This window comes from Nasonia vitripennis, chromosome 1 (genome assembly GCF_009193385.2).
Source record: "Nasonia vitripennis strain AsymCx chromosome 1, Nvit_psr_1.1, whole genome shotgun sequence".
In the NCBI taxonomy this organism is placed as follows: Eukaryota; Metazoa; Arthropoda; class Insecta; order Hymenoptera; family Pteromalidae; genus Nasonia; species Nasonia vitripennis.
The window spans coordinates 19099066-19124180 of NC_045757.1; the positions used below are offsets into that span (position 1 = coordinate 19099066).

The following is a 25115-nucleotide window of genomic DNA, read 5'->3' on the forward strand; positions in this document are numbered from 1 at the left end:
ACTAAAACATCGACCAATAAATAGGCAAAAGACAGTTCTATTAATTTAATGCGTGGCAATATAGTCTATGACAACTGTAAATACAAGTGTAACGCATAGTATTGACGATACGTGCGAAATATAAAATGAATAAAAAACGAGACAAACAAACAGTTGAATCATCTCTCCGAAGTCTTTGACACTTTGTTCCCGAGGCTCGATAAAAATAATCCGGCATGACATTAAAAGCGCGCGATGTTTGAAAAATTTAACGATACACTATAAAAAGAAGCTTCGCCCGACAAAGCTTGAGCAGTGACACGTGTATGAGTTATGCCGACATCCGAGATGTAACAACAAACGTAAATTATTTAGGGTAACGATTTTGGCTGAGTATAGGGGACGGGAGTCGGCATTGCTGACCGCGCGCGCCGAGCTGTCATGCGCTTCGGAGCGACGCTCATCTTGAAGATGCGCAACGCGCGGCCGATGCTAAGATAAAAACGCAAGCGCTCTTTCTTTTGACTCGCAGTTTATGATTAGAAGTACAAGAAGCAGATTCGCTCGGGTCAAACTCTGAAATTCAATGTTAATATACTGTAAATCGAAAATTGAATTTCTCCAGTATAAAATCCAACATCTGTGTAAACGATTTCTTCTGTCATCCAGAAGCTTCGCGCGCTTATAACACAAGGTATCACGCAACATTAATCCCTACTCCAGCGTTTGCCAGAAAAACCGGTAAGTAACTGACCGCGGTCAAGCTTTTATCGCCCGTGGCGCAAAAGTTGGCGCATGATGCCGGCCCCCAAGATAAAAAGGATCGCTTTTTTTCACAGAGATAGCAACGCTGCCGATGTAAAAAGCAGCCTCGTACAAGCTGATAAATTTTTCTCACCAGGTACTCGACCACAGACGGAATCGCTTGCGCCATTCGGACGAGTCAATCGCGTATAGAGACATTTTAATTTCCCGCTATTCCTGCAGCGCTCTCGGATATATATCCCACGCGAAAATCGCCGCTCGCACACGCAACAAATCACGCGATTTACAAGCTCGCGAAAACCCGTCATCATATCGCTGTCCTGGGCAGCAGCGACAGTTGTGTCGCGTGGGCGCGTGGATTCTGACGAGTCAATCCTCGCGCGCATAGCGTGCCGCGCGCGACGAACCGCGGGTAATGAGATAAAAAGGGGACCGGGGAACGGAAGAAAGCTCACGCGTCGGCGTAATTTAATAGTCCGATGCTAAGAGCCAGTCCTGCGGATTATTCCGAGACGCGAGAGGATTTATCGTCGTGCCCGGACGTTTGCGTGCGTTTTCTTTTCGGCGAGGGATAGCGAGCTGGTAACGATTTCTGATTTATTGGCGAATCGTGCGAATCGTGGTCTACTTTCCAGGCGGACAAATTTCGTTTAATCGCTCGCTTAGCCAAAAGGAGCGGCAAAAGCGCGACTCTAGAAATTCGCGAGAGTAAGAGTGGAGCGGCTTGTCTTACATATCGAGGAAATAATCCTGACGCGATTACCACACTCAATCGCGTGTCAATCAAGCCGGCGATCAGCATTGAATTTTCTAATTGATAAGCAAGAACTGGACACCGACGAACCTCTAAGACCACGACGGGATTCCTCGAATTCTGCAGCCAGGCTTTTTGCCCATAAGCTTACATGCGCGTTCGCGGTACCGCTCGCGGCTATATGCACGACAGGAACAACGGTGCGGTGCGTTGAAAAAGGCGTTATTAGCGCTCGCTCATATACTTTCCCGCGCGAGCACGTGCCTCGCATCCTTCTGCGTACGTGGTTCTCTCTCGTTACGAAAAATGTGTGCTTCCGATCCTCAGCGAAAATCCTGACGACTGATGCCGACTGTATGCTAGATTCGAGATCCGAGCACTATACAGCTGGGAAAAAGAAATGGCTATACAGGCCGGCGAGAAAGTTTCCTCTTTCTCTCGGAGAGAAAGCATCCAGAGCGTTCTCTAGGAGCTTCTCGCTTTTCCTGCGAGCGCGGCCGAGAAAGCCTCGCTGGCCGGCGCAAGGAGTGGAAAAATTCGACCGAGATAATGGGAAATAAAGGGCGGGATCCATTTTTCGCGGGATTTTTGACGTGAGCATAGTGGTCGAATCCAGAATGCATGCATGCGCCGATTCCGCGAAGCGAAGTACACCGGGGCACCGGTAGCCGAGCGATACGAGCCTGCGGATCCAGCGAGAGCGATTTCTTCCTTTTTTTCTCGTTTAGCATCCTTCTTTTTTCTCCTCTCGCTCCTGGCCGCCTCTACTTCGAGCGTCCTCGTCGTCGTCTTCTTCTTCTTCTTCTTCCTCTTCTTCTGCCTCGACTTCTCTCTTTTTCTCTCCTCTTTCTCTCTCTCGGCCGATGTACACCTCATGCTTCGTTTGCCCTTCCAGCAACTCTCTCCTTCTCTCTTCCTGTCTCTCTCGCTCTCGCGCCGCGACCACCTACGTCCACCTGACACAGCTGAGAAGAAAGAGAGAGAGAGAGAGAGAGGCAAGATATCTCGCTGCAGGTTCGCTCCTCCGCCGCCGCCGCCGCCGGTCCGCGTGTAATCGATAAATATGCGAATTTCGAGTGGGAGAGAGAGAGAGAGAGAGAAGGTAGGCGCAGAGAGCTTGTTTCTGCATTTTTCTTCGGATCTCGCGCGCGTGCGCGGCGACTATGTTTATGGGCTCGTTATTTTTTGAGCTACTTCGGCTTCGTATTACTTTTGTCCCTAAATAGCTATGGAATGCGCGGTCCAATTAAATTTTACGTCCCTATTTTTAGATCCGCTGCGGGGTTGCTTCGAGTTTCTTCAGCGTATTCTCGGCATTTTCTTCGGTACAATATACCTTTCTCAAGATGACTAACGGAGAAAATTACACGCTGATTAACAAGTGCAGCGAATCACAGTCGCAGGCATATCTACAATCTATCGATGATAGATGCGCGCAAATAGGTGAAAATGGTGCCAAGGTTACCGATTAAAATCATCCTGACCAATGACGGCGAGACACCCGTAGACACGGTGAGACGAGACGATGCGCGCGCGGTGTGTAACTGCGATGCAGCTGGCGCTCTCTGTACAGCTCCGATTTTACGAGATAAGCCGAGGGATCTTATCGGCTCACTTGATTTGACACGCAGATATTTACGTCATAGAGCTTCGAAAGCCGACGCGCAACGACTCGATAAGCCCTCTATTCTTGATCCCTTAATTTACTGGGGAGTGCACTGAAAAAAAACACAGCCATTCGCCATTTGCCAACTCGCACCAGTAATCCGTCATTGTACGAAGACTCGCCAAAATTACCGTAGAGTTCAGCAGTTTTAAAGAATCAGTTCGGTCGTTTTTGCTGGTGTGTGATGTCCCGCGTAAGCGACCAATTTTACGAGTCGCGACTCGCCAAAACTACCAGTGGCACACCGTTGTTCTTACTGAACAGTCGTTACGGTAGCAGAACGGTTAAAACTACCGGACTTTACAGCAGAAACGACTGTATTTTTTTTTCAGTGTGTATGCAACACACGTTTTTTAAATTCTCACTCGACTGATTCATCACTTTTTGTGTGAAAATCGTTGAACTTTGTATCGATTCGATTATTGTCGAGCGGTTTGTTTGTTCGTGAAATTCAGTGTATACCAATTAGTATACGAAGTTTACGATTCTCCGAAAGAAGATTCGCATATTCGAAATTCGAAATATTCCAGAACAAAGACTTGTCTTCCACTCTTTCGTCGTGATCTTTCCCTTTTACTTCATTCCTTATTCTATAGGCCCAGTTTTTTTAATCAAAACCTACCTGTTTAAAATTTCAAAATCCTTGAATTATTTTCGTACCCGCGGTAGAAGAAATTCCCGAAGCTTTATTTACAAGATTATTGCACGGGGCAATTTACCCTTTGATCGTACAGTACAAATAATATTATTCGTTGTACACGTTAAAACGCGAGTGACCCATGCTGTGAATAATAACGTCGTTATTTCCGAACATGGTGCTATTAAAAACTCAAAGTACGTTATCGAGTTAAAAACTTCTACTGCATTATTTCGAGCGTATAGAAAATGGGTAAGTCGTTGTATCCTATCCAGCAGCAGCCAGACGGTATTGAATTATGAACTACCAGCCCTCAAAGCAAATGAAAATTGAATAAAACCAATTACTCACTCTCCTATCAGGCGTTTTCGGGGTCAACGCTTCATCGTGAACATCATTTCAGGCTAACGATCTTAAATTCACACTACACGCCATGGAAAAAAGGAGACCGGAACCTCCGAAAAACTCCCACGTGCGAAAAAAATATGCCCCCAAAACGGCTCTTCATCATACACACAATGCAGCCGAGCAGTCTCACTGGCTCAGCCGTACACTCCCCGAAAGTTCGTCCATTCCATCGCGCGCGCGCGATCTGAGCCCCCTGCGTTGGCCGTTTAAATTTCCCGCCTCCAGCGGGCCGCGAAGTAAAAATATGGTTCCTTCGGATGAAAAAAAAGAGAAAAAGAGCCGGCAAAAAGCCTGGAAATATACGGCTGTTCGATAAGGAACACAATGCAAACGAGTCTCGCCTCGCGCACACAGGGAAGAAAGCGAGTATGTGGCACTGCCGCCGCGTTGATGTTGTGCAGCGTCGGTGCGCAGAGCTTGCGTGTATAGGTATACACGGCCGGCCAGCGCTGACAGGGTCCGAGCGAGGGAGAGAGGGAGATCCGGTGCGATAGCAAAATGTACGCGGGAAGCGAAGATGATTTATGGCCGGTGGACATGCCAGCCGTACGTCGAAAGAGTATCGAACGAGTCGCGGATTTTCGATGGATGGCTGTCCGCCGACGACGACTCTCTGCCGCTCGATGAATTTTCATTTATGAATTTTATCGCGTATATGATGAAATAACGATATTTTTCGACCGGCAAATATACGCAGCGAAATGAGTATTACTGACCGAGATGCAGAGTATATGGGGCGAAAGCGCTTATCAAGCCATTATAAACACGCAGAGTGGCGGCGGGATGGAAGCTGCGCGAACGTCTGTAAGATTGATGGTGGTTCGGGGCAGCTCTTGTAAGTGCCGCGGCTAATCCGGCGCACTCTCTCTCTCTCTCTCTCTCTCTCTCTCTCTCTCTCTCTCTCTCTCTCTCTCTCCTAACAACTGATTACCGAATCATCGTCTTGTACGCGCAGTCGATTGCTGGAAGATCGATCGGTTCGACTCTGATGGCGCATAGTCTCTCTCGACAACCGGCCGCGAGCGTTATGTATAGGAGGACACGGGACAGCTTGATGCGGGAGTTCATCGTCTGATCGTTCATTTGACTGAGGGACGGAGATGAATTACGCCGCCTTTTGATTCGGCGGCGCTGGGTACACGCGCTCGACCTCTTGTCCGAAATGTATACCTTCGAGAGTCCGTAAGTGCCTCGTGCTTTAATGGCTTTTGGATTTCGATCGAAGATCGATATTTCGGCGTGTAAATCGGTTTTAGACTTTACTCCCGCGACTTTTCGGAGAACGATTTCAAAATGGAGCACGAGATTGGGCGGTTCGATTAAATTTTACAGATTCGAGCGCCTCTAATCTACGAAAATTGAAAACGGCCCAGATTAGGCCGCTGAGAGTTTCTGAGAAAGCACAATCTTTTGCGCGACGGCGATAAATCAACCCGAAAAATCAAAAACTACCGATCACGAGCGATACATCGGTGCACCTTCCATTCACAAACACGCACGGGCAGAGAAGAGGAGAAGTAAAGTTCGTGTATGCACACACAGCGAAAGCGGTATCGCGAAGGTCGATCGATCGATCGCGTACACATTATCGAAGGCCGATGCGCGCCGATGGGATCGCAACATATGCTCGCGCGACGCGCCCGTAGGAGTCTATCTTATCGCTTATCGGAAATCTCTCTCTGACTCTGCGAAGAGCTGCCGCCGCCGGCGCAGCCGTAGGCGAGTGTCTATTGCGTGGGCGAGTCGCCGGGCGTTTGTGCCGTATGTGGGCCAGATAATTTTGTATAATGCCTGTGCCACACGCAATTCGGGGACACGATTGCTCGGAACACGATGATTATTATTATATTGCGTAAAAATAAATCGTTTGAAAGACTCACCTCGGTGCGCTGCTGTAACCTCTTGTTGAGCTCGTAGAATCGGTAGTCCGGCTGCTGGTAGTACGGGGGCTGCCTCCTGGGGACAGGCAACGATGATCTGTCAGACCAGACCGATCGGTCATGTTAGGGTGCCGTGTACAGTGTGTTTTTATTCATTTTGTTTTCCCTCTCGCTCTCGCTCACTCTCTCATCAGATTCGCATTTGTACACAAACTTCTCAGCTCTCACACTTACTCCCTATCGCATCGTGCCTGTGTGTTCGTGTGCGTGTGTCGAAATGTGTATAAAGAGTGCAGGCAGAGAGACACGGCAAAGCAACCAACGCCTCATCCCCGGGCCAGTAGAGTTAGATGCATTGTGTGGAATATATAATGTATACACTCGGTGTAATACAACGGTCGAAAAATCTCTGGCTCACCATCGGTTCATTTGTAAAAGGATTCCAGCTCGCGGCGACGCGAGAAAAGTGGATGCCAAGGAAGATCGAATGAATAGCGCGACTTTTTACACACCGCGCTCTGCAGAGAGCACTTGTTGGTGCGAGTATGAGGTAATTGATTTTCTTTTATCCCTTTAACGCGCGAGATTTTTGATCCGCGATGAAGAGCTTTTGATTACCAGAGTGACTGCAGGGAAAGTAGCTTTTACGTTTCAACTGCAGCAGCTCTCTCGTTGAGCTTCGCGTCTACTATGTTTGCGAAGTGATTGATCATTGGCAACATCATCGCGGGGCCAATTAGCATTCAATTCAAATTTGTTTTAATCTACTATCACACAACGTTACGTCGCCCATCAAAAACTTTTTTTAATGAGACATTTATGTACGCGCGGATGAAAAATATATCGATCGCAAAGGGCAGGAATCCAATGGTGACTAATGAAGATAACGAGCCATTGAGTGAAAGAGCGCGAGGGATCATTTGCCGATATCACGGCTTTACGTAAATGCATAAACATGGCTAACAATTATTCGCGATTGCGTCAGTGCACCATAACTCATTATAGGCTACTGCGTTGGTTGCTCTGCAGCATCGTGCGCTCATCAAATGAAAAGGGTATTAAAAATAATAATAATTTGTCGAACTATACATTCTTTTTATCCATCAGTTGTACCATAAAAAACTGACAAGTCAATACATTCACAAAACTTGTGTGAGAACACCCCGAAACATTGCATCGATTAAATTTACGCCTCCGCACACACAACGCAGAACTTTCGGGGCGAAAAAATTTGTCAGTCCAGCGCGCCGAGCAAGTGCGCAGGGAGTGACACTATCGGGCGACTCGATGAACGGCTCGACGGCACACAGGTAAGTCTCGTAAATGCGGGGTACCATTCGATATCGATCTACATGCATGCACGCAGCCGAGTCGACAGTCGAGGGTCGATAAATTTGGCTCAGTACTGCCTTGTTAGCCTGCGACAATGCATTCATTTGCCATTACATGCCAATCGAGGTACGGTGTGAAGGGACGAATATTTTTTACTGCGTTTTTGCGTGCATTATAAATATTCAGAATCACGAAAATTACACGTTCATCCGACGTGTAGATACGCGATGAACAACACCGATAGTGTGAAAAAATGTTACAATGTGTGGCGTGCATTATGTATATATTATACCGTCTTACCGGTTTCGGCGGCCACTATCTACTTTAAGTGGTTTTGCTCGAGTCCGATAAGACGAAACGTATGTAACATTCAAAGCTGCTCAGATTCTCTGCACTGGCAAACGGAACAGACTGATGGGCGGATAGTGCGCTGAAAGATCGTTTTTGTTGGTAGCCATAAAGCAGCATAGAGCCATTACCGTTACAAAGTTTTCGAATACAAGAATTCGACGTATAAACAGCCATTTACCACGTAGAATCAGTGTCAAAGATAACGAGTCAACATTACGTGTCGGGACGCTGCGTCGCAATGAATCAGCTGGCGAAAGAAGCGTCAAGATTTGCGAAATCAATTTAATGAAATCCATCGGAGATACCGATATATAGAAGCAAACGAGAATCAGCGCATTAAACTCCCGTCGCATAAATTTCAATTTTCAGTCCAATAAAACGTAATTTATAATACACGGTCTCGAGTGTATCAGCCTCAACGACGATAGGCAAAACCAAAGAGGCTAATCATTTTCGCGCTGCGAACGAGCGCGCCATTACTCACATTATCTATACCTGACTCGGAAATGCGTTGGCATGCATAATAGTTCGAACGTCACTAGACCGCCGCGATCACCGCAAAGCGGCATAACATTACAACCACTGCGCTGCAGCAGCTCCTTATCTGCGCGTCCGACAATGGCTCGAAGAACTTTCACGACTCAAAATCGGCGAACACAAGCCACGGCGGCTTACACGACAGCTACACGCGATAACGAGGCCCCAACACTCGGTACACGCATACACGCTCGAATTGGTATAATTCGAATTGCGAGTCTGCGGATCATTAGGCAACGGCGGCGCTTGTTGTGATTAATCGCAGCCCAGACGACGGCGGACTTGTCTTCGGCTTTAGCTGCTGCTGAGCTAATTGAGATTTCTGTCGACCACGAGAGCCGCTGTCGTGTGGCTTGCAACGAGGGAAAGATCGATTCGCCGGAGAGGGGGAGGAGAGCTGCGCGATTATGCACCGGTTACAACGCCGTTTGTCTCGCGAGAGATCGCCGCGAGGTTATTCACTGGCACTGAGTTGCGGGCTGTCGATGCGCGCGAGGGGATCGACGATGCGGTGAGACGCTGGAATGATGCGGTTGTGCCTACTTCATATCCAAGATCGTTTGTTACGTTAACTCGTTCGTTAAGCTCGTCCCGGCGAGCTGGTATTCAAAGTTAAGAGTCGAGCCGCGACGTGTACCATAAATGATTCCCGTTGGGACGCGATACGTTTCAATCGTTGAATATTATTACCGATCGATTGATGGCTGTATGCGCGATGTTTCTTCTTTTCCCCGCTATTGGATCTTCGAAATTATCCTCGCAGGAGATTAATTAATTCAATCGGCCGCGAGTGATATACGATAATGGACTTTTATTGGACACGCTGCACGCTGCGCATATATCTTGCGACGCGCTGGTTAATAGCCTCGGGTTTTATGCGCTTTTAAACAGCTGAGAGAGAGAGAGAGAGAGAGAGAGAGAGAGAGAGAGAGAGAGAGACAAAGTGCGTAATTTATAATTGCCGCTACGCGTTCATTCATTCGACGGCGCTCGAAATGAATGTTATAGTATATTCACAAATAGATATGGTTACTCGTATAGGAACAGCCCGCCAAAACTCTCAGATGAAAAGTGCTCGATATAATAAGAAATGATCGCTACACGCTGGCGTGTATACAGCATAAATAAAACATCAAAGCTGGGGGGCGCTCATAATCGCGGCTGCGATACGAGTCGTTGAGCCGTTTTTATTTTATTTCGCGAAAGTATAAGCGAGGTGGCGCGTCAGCGTGAAATATTCAGACGCTCGACAAGAGACTGCTATATACGTATACCGCGCTGCACCGCTACCGACCTGAGCGGAATACGTAACGAGACGACGACGGCGGCGGCGAAAAAGGGGGCGCCCTCTCTTTCTTTCTCTCTCTCTCTCTCTCTTTCTCTCTCGCTCGCAAAGGGTTACGAGGGTAGTAACCAAATATCGCAGGGTGGGAGGGTGTCGCGCGCATATTCAGGATCGTGTCGGATTTGCGCGGCCGATGACAAATACAAGGCTTTGAGCTGCTGCGGCATATACAGAGCTGAGGCTCCTCTCTGCGCGTGACAAGGTAATCGTTGTCTTTGCAACGATTTTCATTCGCTTTTTCTCTCCGCAGTGTATAAGGCATGGCAGGGTGAGATGATCCGGTTAATCAAATCTCGCTCGGTCTAGCTCCTGTGGTGGTGTTTACGGCGAGACAAGCGCGGTGTATGCTCGGTAAAGATAATAAATACGACGCTCAACGTACGTTTAACGAATGCAACAAGTTCGCGAATCTTCGCATCAGCAGCGCAGCGGCCTCGGGGCAGGCCGAAGTGGCTTGTTGCTCCCGAGCAAGACTCTATTTGTCAATTAGGCTAATCTGCTCGGAACTCGTTTAAGAGCCATCCTCTCTCTCTCTCTCTCTCTCTCCTCTCTCTGGTGCATTGCCGGTGTACCGAGCGCGCGCGGCGCGTGCGAGTGGAGCGCGTATAAACGGCCATGAATCAAAAGGTATCTCCTCTGGCGACCAGCGGCAGCGCTTAAAATCCCATTACGATCGCCGCAGCGCGACCAGCGGTACATAGTAGTCTCCGCTCGCTCCACGCGTTAAAATTCCGGCGCGCCCCCATTGTACTACTATGTATATGTAGTTCAATGGCGTGCAGTCAAGAGATTTCCCGGCGCTGATAACAGAGATGAGGGATAAATAAGCGAAGTGTCTTCCGAGCTGAGGGAAGAATTATCGCGGCGGGAAAAACTGGGCGAAATTCAATGTCATCATCCATCCGCTTCTGTAGCGTTTTGCCGCGAGAGAATACACGCCGGTCCCGTAGGGCTGAGCGCTGAGCGCAGTCACGCGCTGTATCAGAGGCACACGCCGAAAACGAAGACGAACGAGCTCCGCGTGATCGGCAAGCTGATGACGCCGCGCGCGTGCGTCGGCCACGTATAGGTATATACGTATAATAAAGCTCGCTCCCGCGGCCGCCGTCTCACGTCGTCGCGATGCGCGAGCTTGAAGAATGGATGGACTGCCGAGTGGGATAGAGAAAAGGTTTTTCGGGAGACGCTGAAAAAATTCCACCGCTCTATCTCTCTCGCGCGACAAACTCACGCAGCTCGCTACACAGGCGTTAACGACTCTGCGAGCTGAGCGTACGCGAGCTCACGACGACTACGCTACATAGTGTAGAGCGGCAGCCGCCTCGTGCGCGGGCGGCGTCCACCCCCAAAACAACACACGCTACTCTTGGCGCGCGGCGTCTTGAATCGGCGCGGCGGTCCCGATCAGCTGACCAGCCAGCTGGCGCTCCTGAGCGGCTCGCTGAGAGCCACTGCGCGGGCTCTGGCCGACAGTATCGCGCCTGCGCCGCCAGACTCTCGGATTGGGTTAGAGCTGAAAGGGCGCAGTTGGCGGAGCGACAGAGAGAGAGAGAGAGAGAGAGAGAGCGACGGGGGTGGCTCGTGCCGGCAGCGGAGAAAGAGCAAGACAGAGAGAGAGAGAGAGAGAGAGAGAGAGAGAGAGAGAGAGAGAGAGAGGGGGGGGGTAGGGGAGCTGTTATTAGGGCTTACTCATGGGGTGGCAGCGACCCGATCAATGCCAGAGGGAGAGCTGCCGCTGCTGCTTCTCGCCCCTGATGCCAGTAGCTGCATACTGCAGCGACTCACGTGTGTGCAGCGCGAGCGAGCATGTGTCGGTGCGCGCGCGCGGGTATGCAAATACGCGCGTGCGTGTGTATTTATGCCCGATCCCGAGAGCCTCTATATCTTATACGTATTATGTATACGCGTACGTGTGTCTCTGTCGCAGGTATTGACACAGCGGAATTTCGCTGGTTTCCGAAGCGCCGTTTTTTCGCGTGTTTATATGAAAGAGAAGACTCGATGTAAACACAAGGATTTATACATCAACAACGCGCGCGACGATCTCTCTTCCAACTCTCAAAGCGGCGCCGAATGAAAGGCCGACTTTCGCGCGGATTAAGTCTCAAACGAGTACTTGCGGCAAAGCGCATTGAGCACCTCGACGCCTGATTTATTTACAGGTATAATATCAAGAGCTTTCGAGGAGCCCGGCGTGTATACCGTACGTGTGCTGGAGTTATACGCGGAAAAGCTCGCGGGCGACTTCAGTCGGCGCGTGCCGGCGAACTCTTGTACAGAAGAGAGAAAGAGAGAGCCGAGTTCGCGTTATATACGCGTATGTATTTCAAAGCTCCTTATACGCGCTTTGATACTTTGATCGGTGGAGGGAAACGGCTGAAAGGAATCTTTCCGAGAACGGCAACGCTGTGCCTCGATATCTTGAGTGTGTATACTCGAAATTTAACTTTACTGTCTACCGATTTCGTTGAAAAATGTATAATCCATTGGATAACACCAGAGCTCCGTGAGCTACGGGACGAAAGCGCGAGCGATTCGCCGGAGTTAATCGCAAAATCATCGCGCTCCAGTCTGCGTGCACGACGACAGGTGCATTGAACTGGTTAGTCAGCTGCGAAGCGTTTTCTACATTTAGCGACGCTCCGCAACGGAGCGCGCGCGTCGTCGTTGCATTAAAAACGAGCTCGCTCTAAAGAAACAGCTCTGATGAATAAAAGTGCTAGCCTTATTACGCTGCGCATTCAATTCCCGTCATACAGCAACGACAAAAGGAGTCGCTGAAAATGATAACGGCCGCCTCCCATCGAACAATCCATCGCTGTCCAAACGTCGGACCGCAAAAGTTCTCCGCGCGTGCGGCTACGGCAAAAGGACGCACAGCTCGCTCTGTACAAGCCAACGCGCGGTACACACAGCAAAAAGCCAGAAGCAACAGCAGCATCGCCGCAGTGCCATCGCATCCGCAGCCACTCAGCCGCAGTACGCGCGAGTTTACATCGGCGAGCATCGACTGGCCGCCGACGGACACGCACTCGAGCGTCCGCAGGCGCTAAACGCCGCGATCCGGCTTCTGCGGTCGGCTTCGATTGAGCGCCGCCTATGCTCCCTTCGCTCATCGCAACACACGTGTGTAAAAGTCAACGAGCCGACAAAGCGCCGAGTAATCGGAGGAAAAAGCTCGCTCGGGCTTGTATCGACGCGAAGCGACGGTGAATGAATGAGGGGATCTTTTGTTTACGTATCGGATATACATACTGCTGATGCAGTTTTGGAGAGACTCGATGTTGAAAATTACTCGTGAGCCGACGAGCGGCTATACCGCTCGGCTCTCCTTATCATCCTCGACGAATCTTTCGTTCGCATGGACGCGTTGTGTAACGCGATTGTATCGCACTAGATCGATCATTGCGTGTCGGACGTCGGGTCAAGACCCTCTCGAGCATCCCTGCAGCTATTGCTATATACATAAAACTGCTCTACACCGGTCGCGACTTCTGTAAACTATATACGCTTTTCTCGGGTCAGAAAATCGGCCCGTGATTTACAAGCTAATATTTCTGTCGAAAAAGATTCAAATTAGTCCTTATCTCTCGCGATCCTTCTTTCTATCTCGTAAAGAGATAAAAAGATTTGCTTTTGAAAGCAGATAAGATTATCGTCGGCCTATATATGACCTGGTTCGGATAAAAAGCACGGCGCGTTATATCTTATACGCGCGACTTAAAATACACCGTTTTCCGCGCTATCAGCGCGCGCGTCGTCGAATATTTACATTCCTGCTTGTAAACCTGTCCGCGTATTACATATAGCCGACAATATAAAGCACCGAGTCATAACACATTGTAGAAACATTAGACTGATCCTAGCGTCCTTTATCACACGCGACTCGTCGAGCACTCGCTGCATAAATAGATTTCGAACCTTTCGCGCGATTAAATTTGCCCGAGACCTGCCCCGTCAGCAGCGTGTCTCCTCGAAACCTAATTCCTCACCGCAGACGGACCGCAAATCTCGCGCGGAAAAATATCATCCGAAACCACTCGGTAACACAGCTATACAACGTGTACGTACACGAGTAGCTTCTACAACACAGAGCTACTCGCCCGCATTTCACTGTGTGCTGGGTATATCTATATAGTGTGTACGGCGAACGAATCTCGCGGCGCTGGCGAGCGTGACGAACTTTCTCGCCATCCCCGTAAAAAGCAGTAGAATATAGTCGCGCGAGCGCAGCGGCCGAACGAATTTTGCGATCACATGCTACTCGGCGGCAGGCTCTCTCGACCTACATCCGCGAGTGAAACTTTTGCGCGCGATACTTTTTACGAGCGCCGTATGTGCGTGCGTCGACTTGACTCTTAAACTTATTTCTGTGCTGAAAGATCGACTCTAATGACGTATCGGTCGATTATCGACGAAGCTACTATGTTTTACACGCAAAAATGTCGCCGGAGAGTTTCAATCAATCGATCGAACGGACAAAAGTACGCACGCATTCAAGCGAGTACAAGAGAATGTATCGAGTGCGTAATTGAATGCGTCATCTGAAAATCGCGACGCACGCGATACCAATCAAATGGAAAGAAAGAATACCGGCGCGTCAATTGCCGTTGTTGTATTTTCGGCGTTGCCGTATGCAGAGTCCAAAAAAAATCACTGTTTACAGAACGCAACAGAGCCGTATACACGCGAGAATGTTGTGGGAAAAGGAGAGGTGCAGATCGACACACGTACGTACATGCATAGCAGACTATACTGCGAAGAACGTGCAGCAGCCAGGGCTGCGATATCGTCTCGCGAGATCTCGAAAGTTCTCTCGGCTGCTGCTCGTCGCGAGGAAAAGTGAGCGGCGCCGGACCTCACCCACGTTTCGCGCGCTCGATCCAAGTGGAGCTCGAAGCGAAACCGCCTGTGCTTTACGCCTCGTATAACTTAAACGATTCCGAGCGGCTAATACCGATTGTTTATTTTTATATAATCGTCATGGTTTACCCGCAGTCCAGCCCCCGAGGGAGAGCATCTTCGAGCAGCGGCGATAAAAGCTGCAACGCGACACGCGGTGTAAGGCAGATCGCAATCGCGAGAAAATAATTTTCGCAGCGGTCTGCACAATACATCGCCGCTCACACAATGCGGTGCGCGCGATCGAAGTGCCACGTGGCGACAGCCTTCTCTCCCTCGCTTTGTGTGTGTATGCGCTGTATGTGCGCGGGGGCTCGAAAATCAATCGACGCGTCGGGGAGATGCCGATCTCGCGCTCTCTCTCTCGCTCTCGCGCGCTCTCTCTCTCTCTCTCTCTCTCTCTCTCTCTCTCTCTCTCTCTCTCTCTCTCTCGGGGGCTAAATCACGGGGGCAGCAGCAGCAGCGGTAGACGGCGGGGAGAGAGAGACTTCCGACAACGGAGACGGACGAGCGCACGTGCGCGCGGCTGTATATACCGAGGGGCGATTCCGCGTCGTCGTCGTGTGAATTGGGGCTGCTATACAGGCCAGATGATGATCATTTGCCTTGTCCTGCATGCTACAGCGCAGGGGTTTATTGAATTTTTTCGCTGAATTATACATGAGAATCGATGCTGGATAATTTGGCTTCCGTCGTATACGCGAGACTTGTTTGCAATTACTTTCGCACTGCAGTGTATATATATATATATATTTGCGATTGCCTGATTGGGGCCTAAATAGGCGATTGTAATATGATAATCTGGAAACTGTGTTATACACGGCTCGCGATACGTCGCTTGGATGCCACAACTGTAGCGAAGCGTTATGCGGGTGTAAAAACATTCACGCACGTATAACAGTTCGTCCGACTACACTAATCAGCCGTGTATACACGCGCGGAGGCTTATACGCGCTCAACATGGGGCGAGCGTTCAGGAAAGAGTGTGCACAGCGAGAATGAAAGCGCGTACACTCGGTATACAGAGGTACATCAGAAGGAGAGAGAGAGGCGGAGAAAAGCAGCATCAGTAGAGCAACTATGACGAGGGGTCGGGACACCTCGACGTACGAAAACCCGGTGCCAGCGACGGCACTTTGTACATCGCCGGCGGTGATGCTGTCGGCCAGTTTTCGGCGCCGCTTACACAGACAGGCGCGCGTTGATACCCTCGCGATAAAAACAGGCGCGCGCACTGGGGCTTTGAATATTTCAATGGACTGAGGCGACTGATGGAGTTGCGCGCGGCTTTATGAGCCTGATGCGCGCGTCGACGCCGGTAAATTAATTGACTCGATTTGTCTTGCTCTCGCGAGCGAGTGCGTCTGCTTTGTGTAGAAGGGAATCAGCGAAAGTGTAGCTGGTACTATGTAGGGGAGATTATTGGAGGTTTCATACGTATGATATTGATTGTGTCATGTGCAAATAAAAATATTTCCCTATAATTTGATGCCCCACCACAGTATGTATACAAGAGACACGCAAAGAGCAGTCTTCAATCGCGACGAAAAAATGATCGCCGTTAACTCTCTCCAACAGCTTTTCCGTCCGTGCTTGCTTACGATTTTTCACGGCCAACCGGTGTCAACGCGCGCGTCTTCATGAAGACGTTCGTATCAATTTGTTCAGTTTCCTGCCGCTCCGAACGCAATCGCTGAGTCTTCGCGATTTCGAGAACTGACAGGGCGAAGCGTTGTTTTATTGTGGTTTCGCGGTCCGCTGAGTAAAGCGATGAAATATCGTGAAAAATAAAGCCGTGCGGCGATCGGTGCGGCGTATTATTTACGATCTATTTGCGTATTCAATTTTATAATATTTACACCCCTGTTTACTCGCGCGTGAAGAACGTTTGCGCGCGTACACAACAAAAGACGCGCGTGTGATTTACGCGAAAGCGTTATACCGCGACTGAGAAATAGCGGGAATGCGCGCGGAGTACAGAGTCGTCGCTACTTACAGAAAACGCTTCATTTAGCGAATAAATCACGACGGGCCGCGGCGCTTAATTGTATGCCACTTAAAAACTAATACGCGATAAATACGCGAGGATCTCGCTCTCGCACAATTAGCATCGCTCTCTCTGTAGCGCATAAGGGGTAATTTATCACGCGGCGGGTAATATAGTGCTTAACCGCGAGGATCGCTCGCTGCGCCGTCGTCGATGGATCGCTGCGGTCTCGTGAGCAATTTTGAAATAGACGCGCGAAACGCAAGAGCAAAGGAAAATAAAAGAAGACACACGCGCGCGCTCGTATACGTCCAAAGGATTTTTGCTCGCGTACACGCGAGTCGTCGCGCGCCGCGTTCAAAGGCAGAGAATCCCCGGCGAGAGGCACGAGGCGTGTGGGAGGCTGCTAATTTATTGCGCATTAACGTCACTTGTCCCTGGACGTGTTCTTACTCTTTCCCTCCCCTCCTGCTGTATACCCCTACTTCTCGACCACTGCGTCGCGCGATCTTCTCTTCTTCTTTCGCTCTTATTCTGCGACTCGCGATGCGCTTCCCTCCTCCACCTCCTCCTCTCGACTGCACCGTTCTGCGGACGTTGCATCGCGCGTGCGTTGCTTTCCCCAGCCGACTTTTCGTAAAAACGCACACGTTCGAACAACAACGCCGCGCGATCCAATCTTGAGCAACTATGCGATTCACATCTCTATGCAAGCGCATTCGGTGTGTGGGCAAGAATCCGCGCAGCGATTCTCTAAACAATTCCAATTTCGGAATTCCAAAATCCTCCTCCCTCCGGGCACACGCACGCGCTCGGGGATCCCCTCCTGCGAGTCTTTATACTTGCGGATCATACTGCTCTGCGCGAGCTGCGGAACCGGCCCGGGTGTATAATGCACGTTAAACAATCCCTCCTTCTGACAAACCGGAATGCGATATGTACTTGTACTGGTTCTCGGAGCTTCTTTTATCGTAGGCACAGCAGCTGCTATTATACTACAACTTTTCTAGGGCTGCGAGAGAATGTTTCGCCTGTTCATCGGCAGGTTGTTATATCTAGCGAGAATCGCGACGTCACCGTGCATATCAACAACGTGGTACACGCAAAAAGCTCGGCGTATAAATCCCAATCCGCGTCGCGCGATCTATACCGGTCGTGAAACTTCAGCGAATCAGCACGAGACGAAGCGACGAGTTAAACGCTCTCTCTCTCTCGAGAGAGAGAGAGAGAGAGAGAGAGAGAGAGAGCGACGGTCTACAAATCAGCGGCGTCGTCTCCCATTTGGCTTCGCTAAATTAAGATCCCGCTAAAAAAGGGGGAAGAAAGCAAAACTCGTCATCCGCACAGCGGCGGCTGATGTAGTGCGTTACCCTTATAGAGAAGAGACTCGATCGAGTGCGGATCGGCGACGCCGATTGAGCCGTTAATTGCCTTAAATAGGACGAGACCTTGGGCTCGTCAGTTCCACGGCGGGCATCTTTCCGGTTACGCCGATGACGACGACGGGAGCCACTCGAGCGTGACAATTAGCGGCGGCGCTAATGCGCACTGATTGCGGCTTTCGCTTTTTCTGCGCAAGGAAGAGAGTCGTGGTAAAAAACGGACTTTCCATTTCCTGACTGGCGAAAAATTCGGATTCTAGGTACGACATCAGAAGTGCGGTTAAGTCTTTTTCTCGGCGGTTCCGTATACTCCCGTTGACAAGGCATGACTGTTCCGAGAACACTCGCGTGTATTACACGTCCTTGATCTCTAAAAATATGAAGCCATATTTCGAGAAAAAGAAAGGCAAGAAGCGTATGCATGCGCGTGTGTGCGTGATCGTAAACGCTCGTCAAAAATAACCGGGCGAACTTCGAACAAAGAGCGAAATTCCAAGGCGCGCAGGAGTGCGGGCGTCCATGTCCAAAATACGCATCGAAATTAATGGAAATCCATGACGCGGACAATAATAATAGAACACGCGGCGAAGCTCGACGTGCGGTGAGAAGCGAAAGGGAGATGAACGAGAGAAGTCGAAGAATGCGCGGAGATGAAGATTATCGACTTATTCAGCGATTTTAATAAAAGTATGTGCGTGCGTGTATTATAAGTCAAGAAAGACACACAACTTAACACAATTGTCGGGCGAGCACAACAGTTGTCGCTCCGCGCTTAATCCCCAATTGTGAACTTTATTCTCGTGTCCCGACCCCTGAGAGCCGGTTGGTCTTGTTTTTTTTCTTTCAAAACATTAAAATACAAAGGGGGGCCGTATAACACACTCGTTCGCGTGCACGAGATCTTCGTGGGGTGCATCTCTATGACCGACTTCGAGGGGGAGGACTCTCGTCAAACGTGATTTTTTCTCTCGACAGAGACGATGCCTAGGTACACAAGCTCTCCCGGGGTGAATCGATTCGAAGCTGCTCTCTCGGCGACTCTACCTGTAGAAGCCTGAAATCTCGTTGACAACGCCCAGAATCCAAGCACTCGGAAAGCTCTCGCTCTCGAAGCTATAGAGACACCGATACACGTGAATCTTGGCTCGCTCGAGCAGCGGCGAACTGCGGCCGCAACGGCGTAAACACAGGGCCGGTTATAGAAACGCGCGCGCAGCCGTACGGTATATAGCTGCGGCTCCTCTATATACTGCACTCGCCAACTTTAGAAGAGCTTGCGGAGGCTGCACACGCGGCGGTTTTCCCTAGAACTTGGGCCGCCGCGGAGAGATTGCGCGAGAGTTGCCGGGTTATTCCGAGGAAGTATATAGGAGTGAGCTGCTGCTATATTATAGACTGCGCGGATATTGAATGTGGGCTGAGAAACTCTTCCTCGATAGGTACATCTATTTTTATCTGGTGCGTTGTTTTTAGGTAACTCACGCTTTCCCTTCGGAAGTATTGACTTGTCAGTTTTTTGCGTTGAGATCGTACGAAGTCGCTCTCGGTTCGCCCCAGTCGGTATAGCTTACCTGTAACACAAAAAAGAAAAACGTAATGAATCAGATTGTTTGAAAGTCGGGGATAAATAAATAAAACGCCGAGTCAGAACGTAATATCGAAGGCGCACAAATCGCAGACACGCGCCGGCCGCGCTGCACTGATGCAACGCCGTACGGACGATATCCAGCAGTCCGCGCATTCCTTTTTCAAGGCACGTTCACGCTTTAATGTATCCCCGCGTAATCGGAAGTTTATATCGAGGAGATAAGTCGGGAGACTCGTATATCGAAAGGGTATCGGTTCTCGCCTCCTCCTCCTCCTCCCAGGGAAGATATATCGCTGCTACGAAAATCGTCTCTCGCCAACCGTTCCGGTCACTGTGTATACACACAGCTCTACTACCTTATGGGTGTGTGTATTATAAAGCAGCGATTTAAGGACTCTTTAACCCGACGCTGCTGAAGCAGCATTGCCTATCTATATATTTTGGATAAGTTAATTGATAGGGGACGACCACATATTTCGCGCCGTAATTGCGCGCTAATTGATCACGGACGTTTAATTGGAAGCCTGATGGGACTGCGTTTTTGTGCCCCCGGCTTTTATGGAGTAAGTGATATTTAATTCGTGTTATAAGACTTTTTGATTATGATAACAGCGATAGGTTTACGAGGAGCCGCATAACCGCGTTTCGTTTACCTGCGGTTGCCGTCACTTGTACACGTAACCTACTGCGAGTTCTCTCATGATGACAAGTCGCATTGACTAATATTTTTCTCAAAATTTACAAAAAAGAATCTCCCGCACGAACACAACGTTAAAAAATAAACCAAAGCGGAAGAAAATCTCAGCGAATCCTATAGAATCCCAAGAAGTCGTAAAGACCTGGGGCAGAGCGAGAAGTAATAAAAAAAAGCATCAGCCAATTCGCTATGAGGCATCGGCAACTGATCGAGCCGATGCTTTCCTGACCGTGTCGCATTTCGGCTTCGCGCGCGCGCATTGTGCAATTTTCCCGTTTTCCTATTCGCGCGCCGGCTAAGTAATCAATTTCGACGCTACGGCTATGGAACTTCGCGCAAGACTTCGTTCCGACAACAACGAAACCTTTCACTTTCGCGGCGGCAGCGGCGGTGCGTTTGTACGTGCTTCCGCGTACGTCTATTATATGTACACACGATCAGGCGCGTGCATGTAGGTGGAAAAGTGGAAAACGCGCGCGCAAAAATCTTGTAGCCCGCCACCGGCGTCGCCACTTGAATAATGCATCGTTCGCGGTGGTATATGCCGTTCGTAACTTATGGGGGAAATTATCGGGCTATTGCTTTTTAATTGGTCGTAAATTGTGTTATGGGCTGCTTGAATATCAATTTTTTTTTTGTTATCTCTTTGTACTGATACACGCACGCGATGTATGTCTGAGATAATAAGCTCGTTGAGGTATCAATATTTCATGTGCTGCATTTATTGTTTCAAGTCGAACACTGGCAGGTAGCTGGGGACACGATTTATGTTTTCACAACTGTCCACGCGGGAATGAATAGTCGACTGTTTTTGTAATTCGTATAAGTAATACAGAGATGATTTACTCTTACGCATGCGTACATTTAATCATCGTTCAGCAAATGGATATGTCAACGCGTACGGCTTAAACGCAGATTAGCCTTGATTTACTCATTCGATGGCGTAGATAAATATAGTTAATAATTTATCATTTCCATGAGTACTAATCGATCAATAAATACCTCAACACGGCGTTGTCAACGTCTCCGTACGCTCGATCTGCCAAAATAAAATTGTTGCAAGTTGCGACAGGTTCACGCTCTACGGTCGAACGGACGATTCGCTTATTACACGGCCGAGAAGAGGCGCAAAGAATCAAGATAAGAAATAAGCTTGAGACGCCATGCGCGAAAATACAGTTTTCAGAATTTAAAGCTTATTACAAGATTAATACTCCGTACTGCTACCGTAGCTTACCGAAAACTAGTTGATCCACTTATAACCCGCACATACCTCTCTCGTCTTTCATCTTGTAATCCGACATAAATTTGGATGCAACGGATCCTCGGACTCTACTATAAAAAACCGGCGACAAAAAAAAAAGACGAAGCGGCCAATCAACTGGTGACACGCGCCGCAGCCGTGCGCGGGAAGAATCAGCCGCGCCGTCGCGCGCGCGCGAGAGAGAGAGAGAGAGAGAGAGAGAGATAGGCTGCTTTGCATTACGCGCGTTGCGCCGCCAAGTTACACGTGCCTGACAGGCGTGAAGCGCCGTGTGTGTATCCTTTCGGGCAAGACGAGAGAACGCGAAGAAAGCCGTCGCCGTCCCTTGACGAGTTAATTATTTTGCGCCTAGCTGCCTGCGGATGGCGAGAAATGGACGAGTTACTGCGCCTGTGTGTCTGTGTGTTTTTGGGCTTTTCGTTTTTTCAGATCTTTGTGACAGATTTGATAGATTGCAACGGTTTACTGCTGTTGCGAAGAGCCTGACTCTCTGCGGGCGATGATTCGTTTTTCGGACGTAACAGTTTGCGGGGCTCGAGGAACGTATATAAATTGATTTTTTAACTCGATATGAATGCTTATGGCAAGCTGTCCAGACCGGAGTCCAGCAGTTGGTATATACTGGAATTCCCCGGTGTCAAGGACTCCGAGTGGGAATTAGCAGCGACGCTAGTTATAATGAATCTTTTCGTCGCCCTTTTCGACCTTTCCATAGTAACTCAAACAGAACGGCAAAAATCAACGGACATCATCGCATTGTCGTACTATATAATTGACATTCTGTTTATATTTTTCGATGTACACTATATACATAGTACGATAAATGGTCATTAGACCGTTGTTTTCTTTTTCTGAAAGAAATGCACGATTACTCTTACAGAATGCTCCTCAACAGCGCACTTTATCAACTTTCGCATTGAACTATCTACATCTCCGCGGCTAATTGATTCATTTCAGTTAATTAACTATCAGTTTACGTAACTCGTTGCGGGCAATTAATTTATCGCAGCCGACATAATGTTTACCGTAATTCATTCTCGAGCATATAATATACGGATGCAAACGCGGTGGAGGAACGAAAACCTACAAGAAAATGTCCGGTACATTCGAGCGACCGATATGCCGACTTCTCCGCGCGACTGCTGCGAAAAATGCACTTGAAGGTATTGAGCAAAACAGCAGCGGTATTACAAGAGGGACCAGTGCAGCAACGAATTTCGGTCGATAGTTATCATCTAGCGCGGAATAATCGCGCGCGTGCGTCGAACGGCCGGCCGCTCCTAATACTAAGGTCGGCCGCTAAAAATAAAACTAGTATAGTATGGCGCGCGAGGCTGCGCTCTCTCGAGAGAGCCTGTGTGCGTGCGATGCGAATAAACACGAGCAGCCAAGGTAACGAGATATGCATAAACTCAACTGTATCCGCGTGCGCGCATTATTTTGAGCTCTTTATAATTTCGCGTGTGTGTGCTCACGATTTTTCATGGATTTTCCGAGGAGTTTGTTTGTAGGTTTGGAAGACGTTGTTTGATTTGAGGAAATGTTTTGAGTTTTACAGTCTGCTATGATAATGTAAGGGGTGTGTCTTAAGGGGTTAAGCCTGGGTTAAATCCTGCAAAAAAACAAAAAGATATTCTTCTTACCAAACAATTTTTGATTTGATGTAATTTGAAAAAAAAAATTCTATTGAAAATATATAAAATATACACCATTTTTATCGAAAAAAAAACATATATATACCTTGTAAAATCATTGACCAAAATTCATGACATTTCACTATATAAATAAGTGTTTTTAGTCACTTGCCACGGCTTTTTGAAAGATCCGGACCGTCTTCTTTACTCTATCCGGGCTTAAAATGTACCTTAAACATGCCCCCTCGGACCGATCGAGAGACATTTCTAAAAAATATGAATTAAATATAGTTAGCAACAAATTTTGTTATCTAAAAAATATCAATTAAACATTGCTAGCATAAAAATGGTGTATATTTTATATATTTTCAATAGAATTTTTTTTTCAAATTACATCAAATCAAAAATTTGTTGGTAAGAAGAATATATTTTTGTTTTTTTGCAGGATTTAACCCAGGCTTGACCCCTTAAGAGAGTTGAAAGCTAGAATCGAAAAAGCTGGAGTCGGCTACGAGTCATCGAAGATACGCTGCAGATGCATCTAACAAGTGGCGAATACCGCTGATATCCATAAACGTCAAACCCAAATCCAAATAGACTTGGAGCAAACATTTATACAGACGGAACAAGTCTGCAAATATGCAAAAACGAAGTGTTTTTCCCATAAAGCTCCTCGTCTTTTCTCTCCCAGGATCTACAGTTACTATTATTCTGGCCAAAACACTACACATCTTAGCCCGCTTGTATACACGTGGTCATAAAATTAATCGGACGAAAAAGAGCTGATATCAAAATTACAAAACAATGAACCTACCCAACACCGGGACAATTAACATAATACCCCAACAGATCACCGACGAGCCCTTGCTCCAAGAAAAACAAAAGCGAACGGAGTTTAAAGCCGCAGCAGAAGTCGACGAGTATAGGGCACGTATAGATACACATACACGTTATACGTCAGTCGATCGCGTTTACGCAACCGCGCGTCGTCGCGGGTAAGTGTACTGCTGCGCCTGCGCGCGCGAGTCGCCGCACATGTGTGCTACTGCTATTATATATATGGCTATGTGTATATACAATATACATGTATGTGCATCTCGACCGTCGCCGACCCGGCTGCATATAGTCGGGCAGCACGTGCGCGCGGGCTGTGCAGCGAGTTGGTCGAAGTGACTTGCTGTAAACGATTAGATTTTTTGCGCAATGCGCAAATCTTAGATATTGGTTGTATCTTGATTCAACTTTTTCCAAAAAGAGACGTGCATTCGATAACGTGTTGCCGTTACTATCTATGCACTCATGAAGCTATGACAAAAAAAGTTGTTGTTATGTTTCAGCGCACAATAAGTTTGAGCTCCTCTCATACAATGAGCAATAATACGCGCTGACCACCGAGACGAGAAACAACAATTAACCAAAAAGTCACTTAAGCCTCTCGCAATCATCCGTAACGAGCCGCAGTTATACTTGCGGTGCATCCACTGAACACACGCACCTGATCGTGTCTCCTGTGTCAACTTCTAGCTATACATCTACAATCTACAACAACGACAAGAGCTGGTCCGATCATCGTCCAGTCGGCCTCGACCCGCGCGTGGCTCCGTTGCACAACGTCATTATAGAAGCCGACGACCACGACGCCGACTACGCAGCAGCTATATAATGACCGCTTGGCAATAAACGATTTCCCCGAAGACGAGAGAGAGTGAGAGAGAGCTAACACTCGAGAGTTCGGTAACTGCACGAGATTTCGCCAGGGGCGCTAATAATTCGCCATTAAACTCGCGTTTACGCCCCGCGCGCAGTTTACGGCGGCGCCGCGCGCCGATCACTGTAATTCGCGCGAGAGTCGCTCTTCTGCGCGCTCGGTTTATTGACTCTCGAGCGATGCTAATCGAAAGAAAATCGTCTTTCGGGGAGCTGTGAGCTGCTGCGCTCGTTTCCCGTTTCCAGTCGGAAGCCGATAAGGATTTTGTATATTTTACAATGATTTTCGTTATAAATCCG

At 48.6% G+C, this 25115-nt stretch overlaps 1 protein-coding gene across 5 annotated transcripts in view; it reads right to left on the reverse strand.

The window, feature by feature from the left end:
- LOC100114588 (LIM domain-binding protein 2) overlaps positions 1-25115 on the reverse strand; it is a 123931-nt gene that overhangs the window by 15658 nt on the left and 83158 nt on the right. For 3 of the 5 annotated variants that reach the window (XM_031929572.2, XM_008207135.4, XM_001599502.6), the window contains one exon: positions 6090-6186. In XM_031929572.2, coding sequence (XP_031785432.1) covers positions 6090-6186 — 97 coding nt within the window. The remainder of the gene's footprint in view (positions 1-6089; positions 6187-25115) is intronic. The other 2 variants (XM_031929573.2, XM_016987545.3) reach the window with 1 other exon arrangement.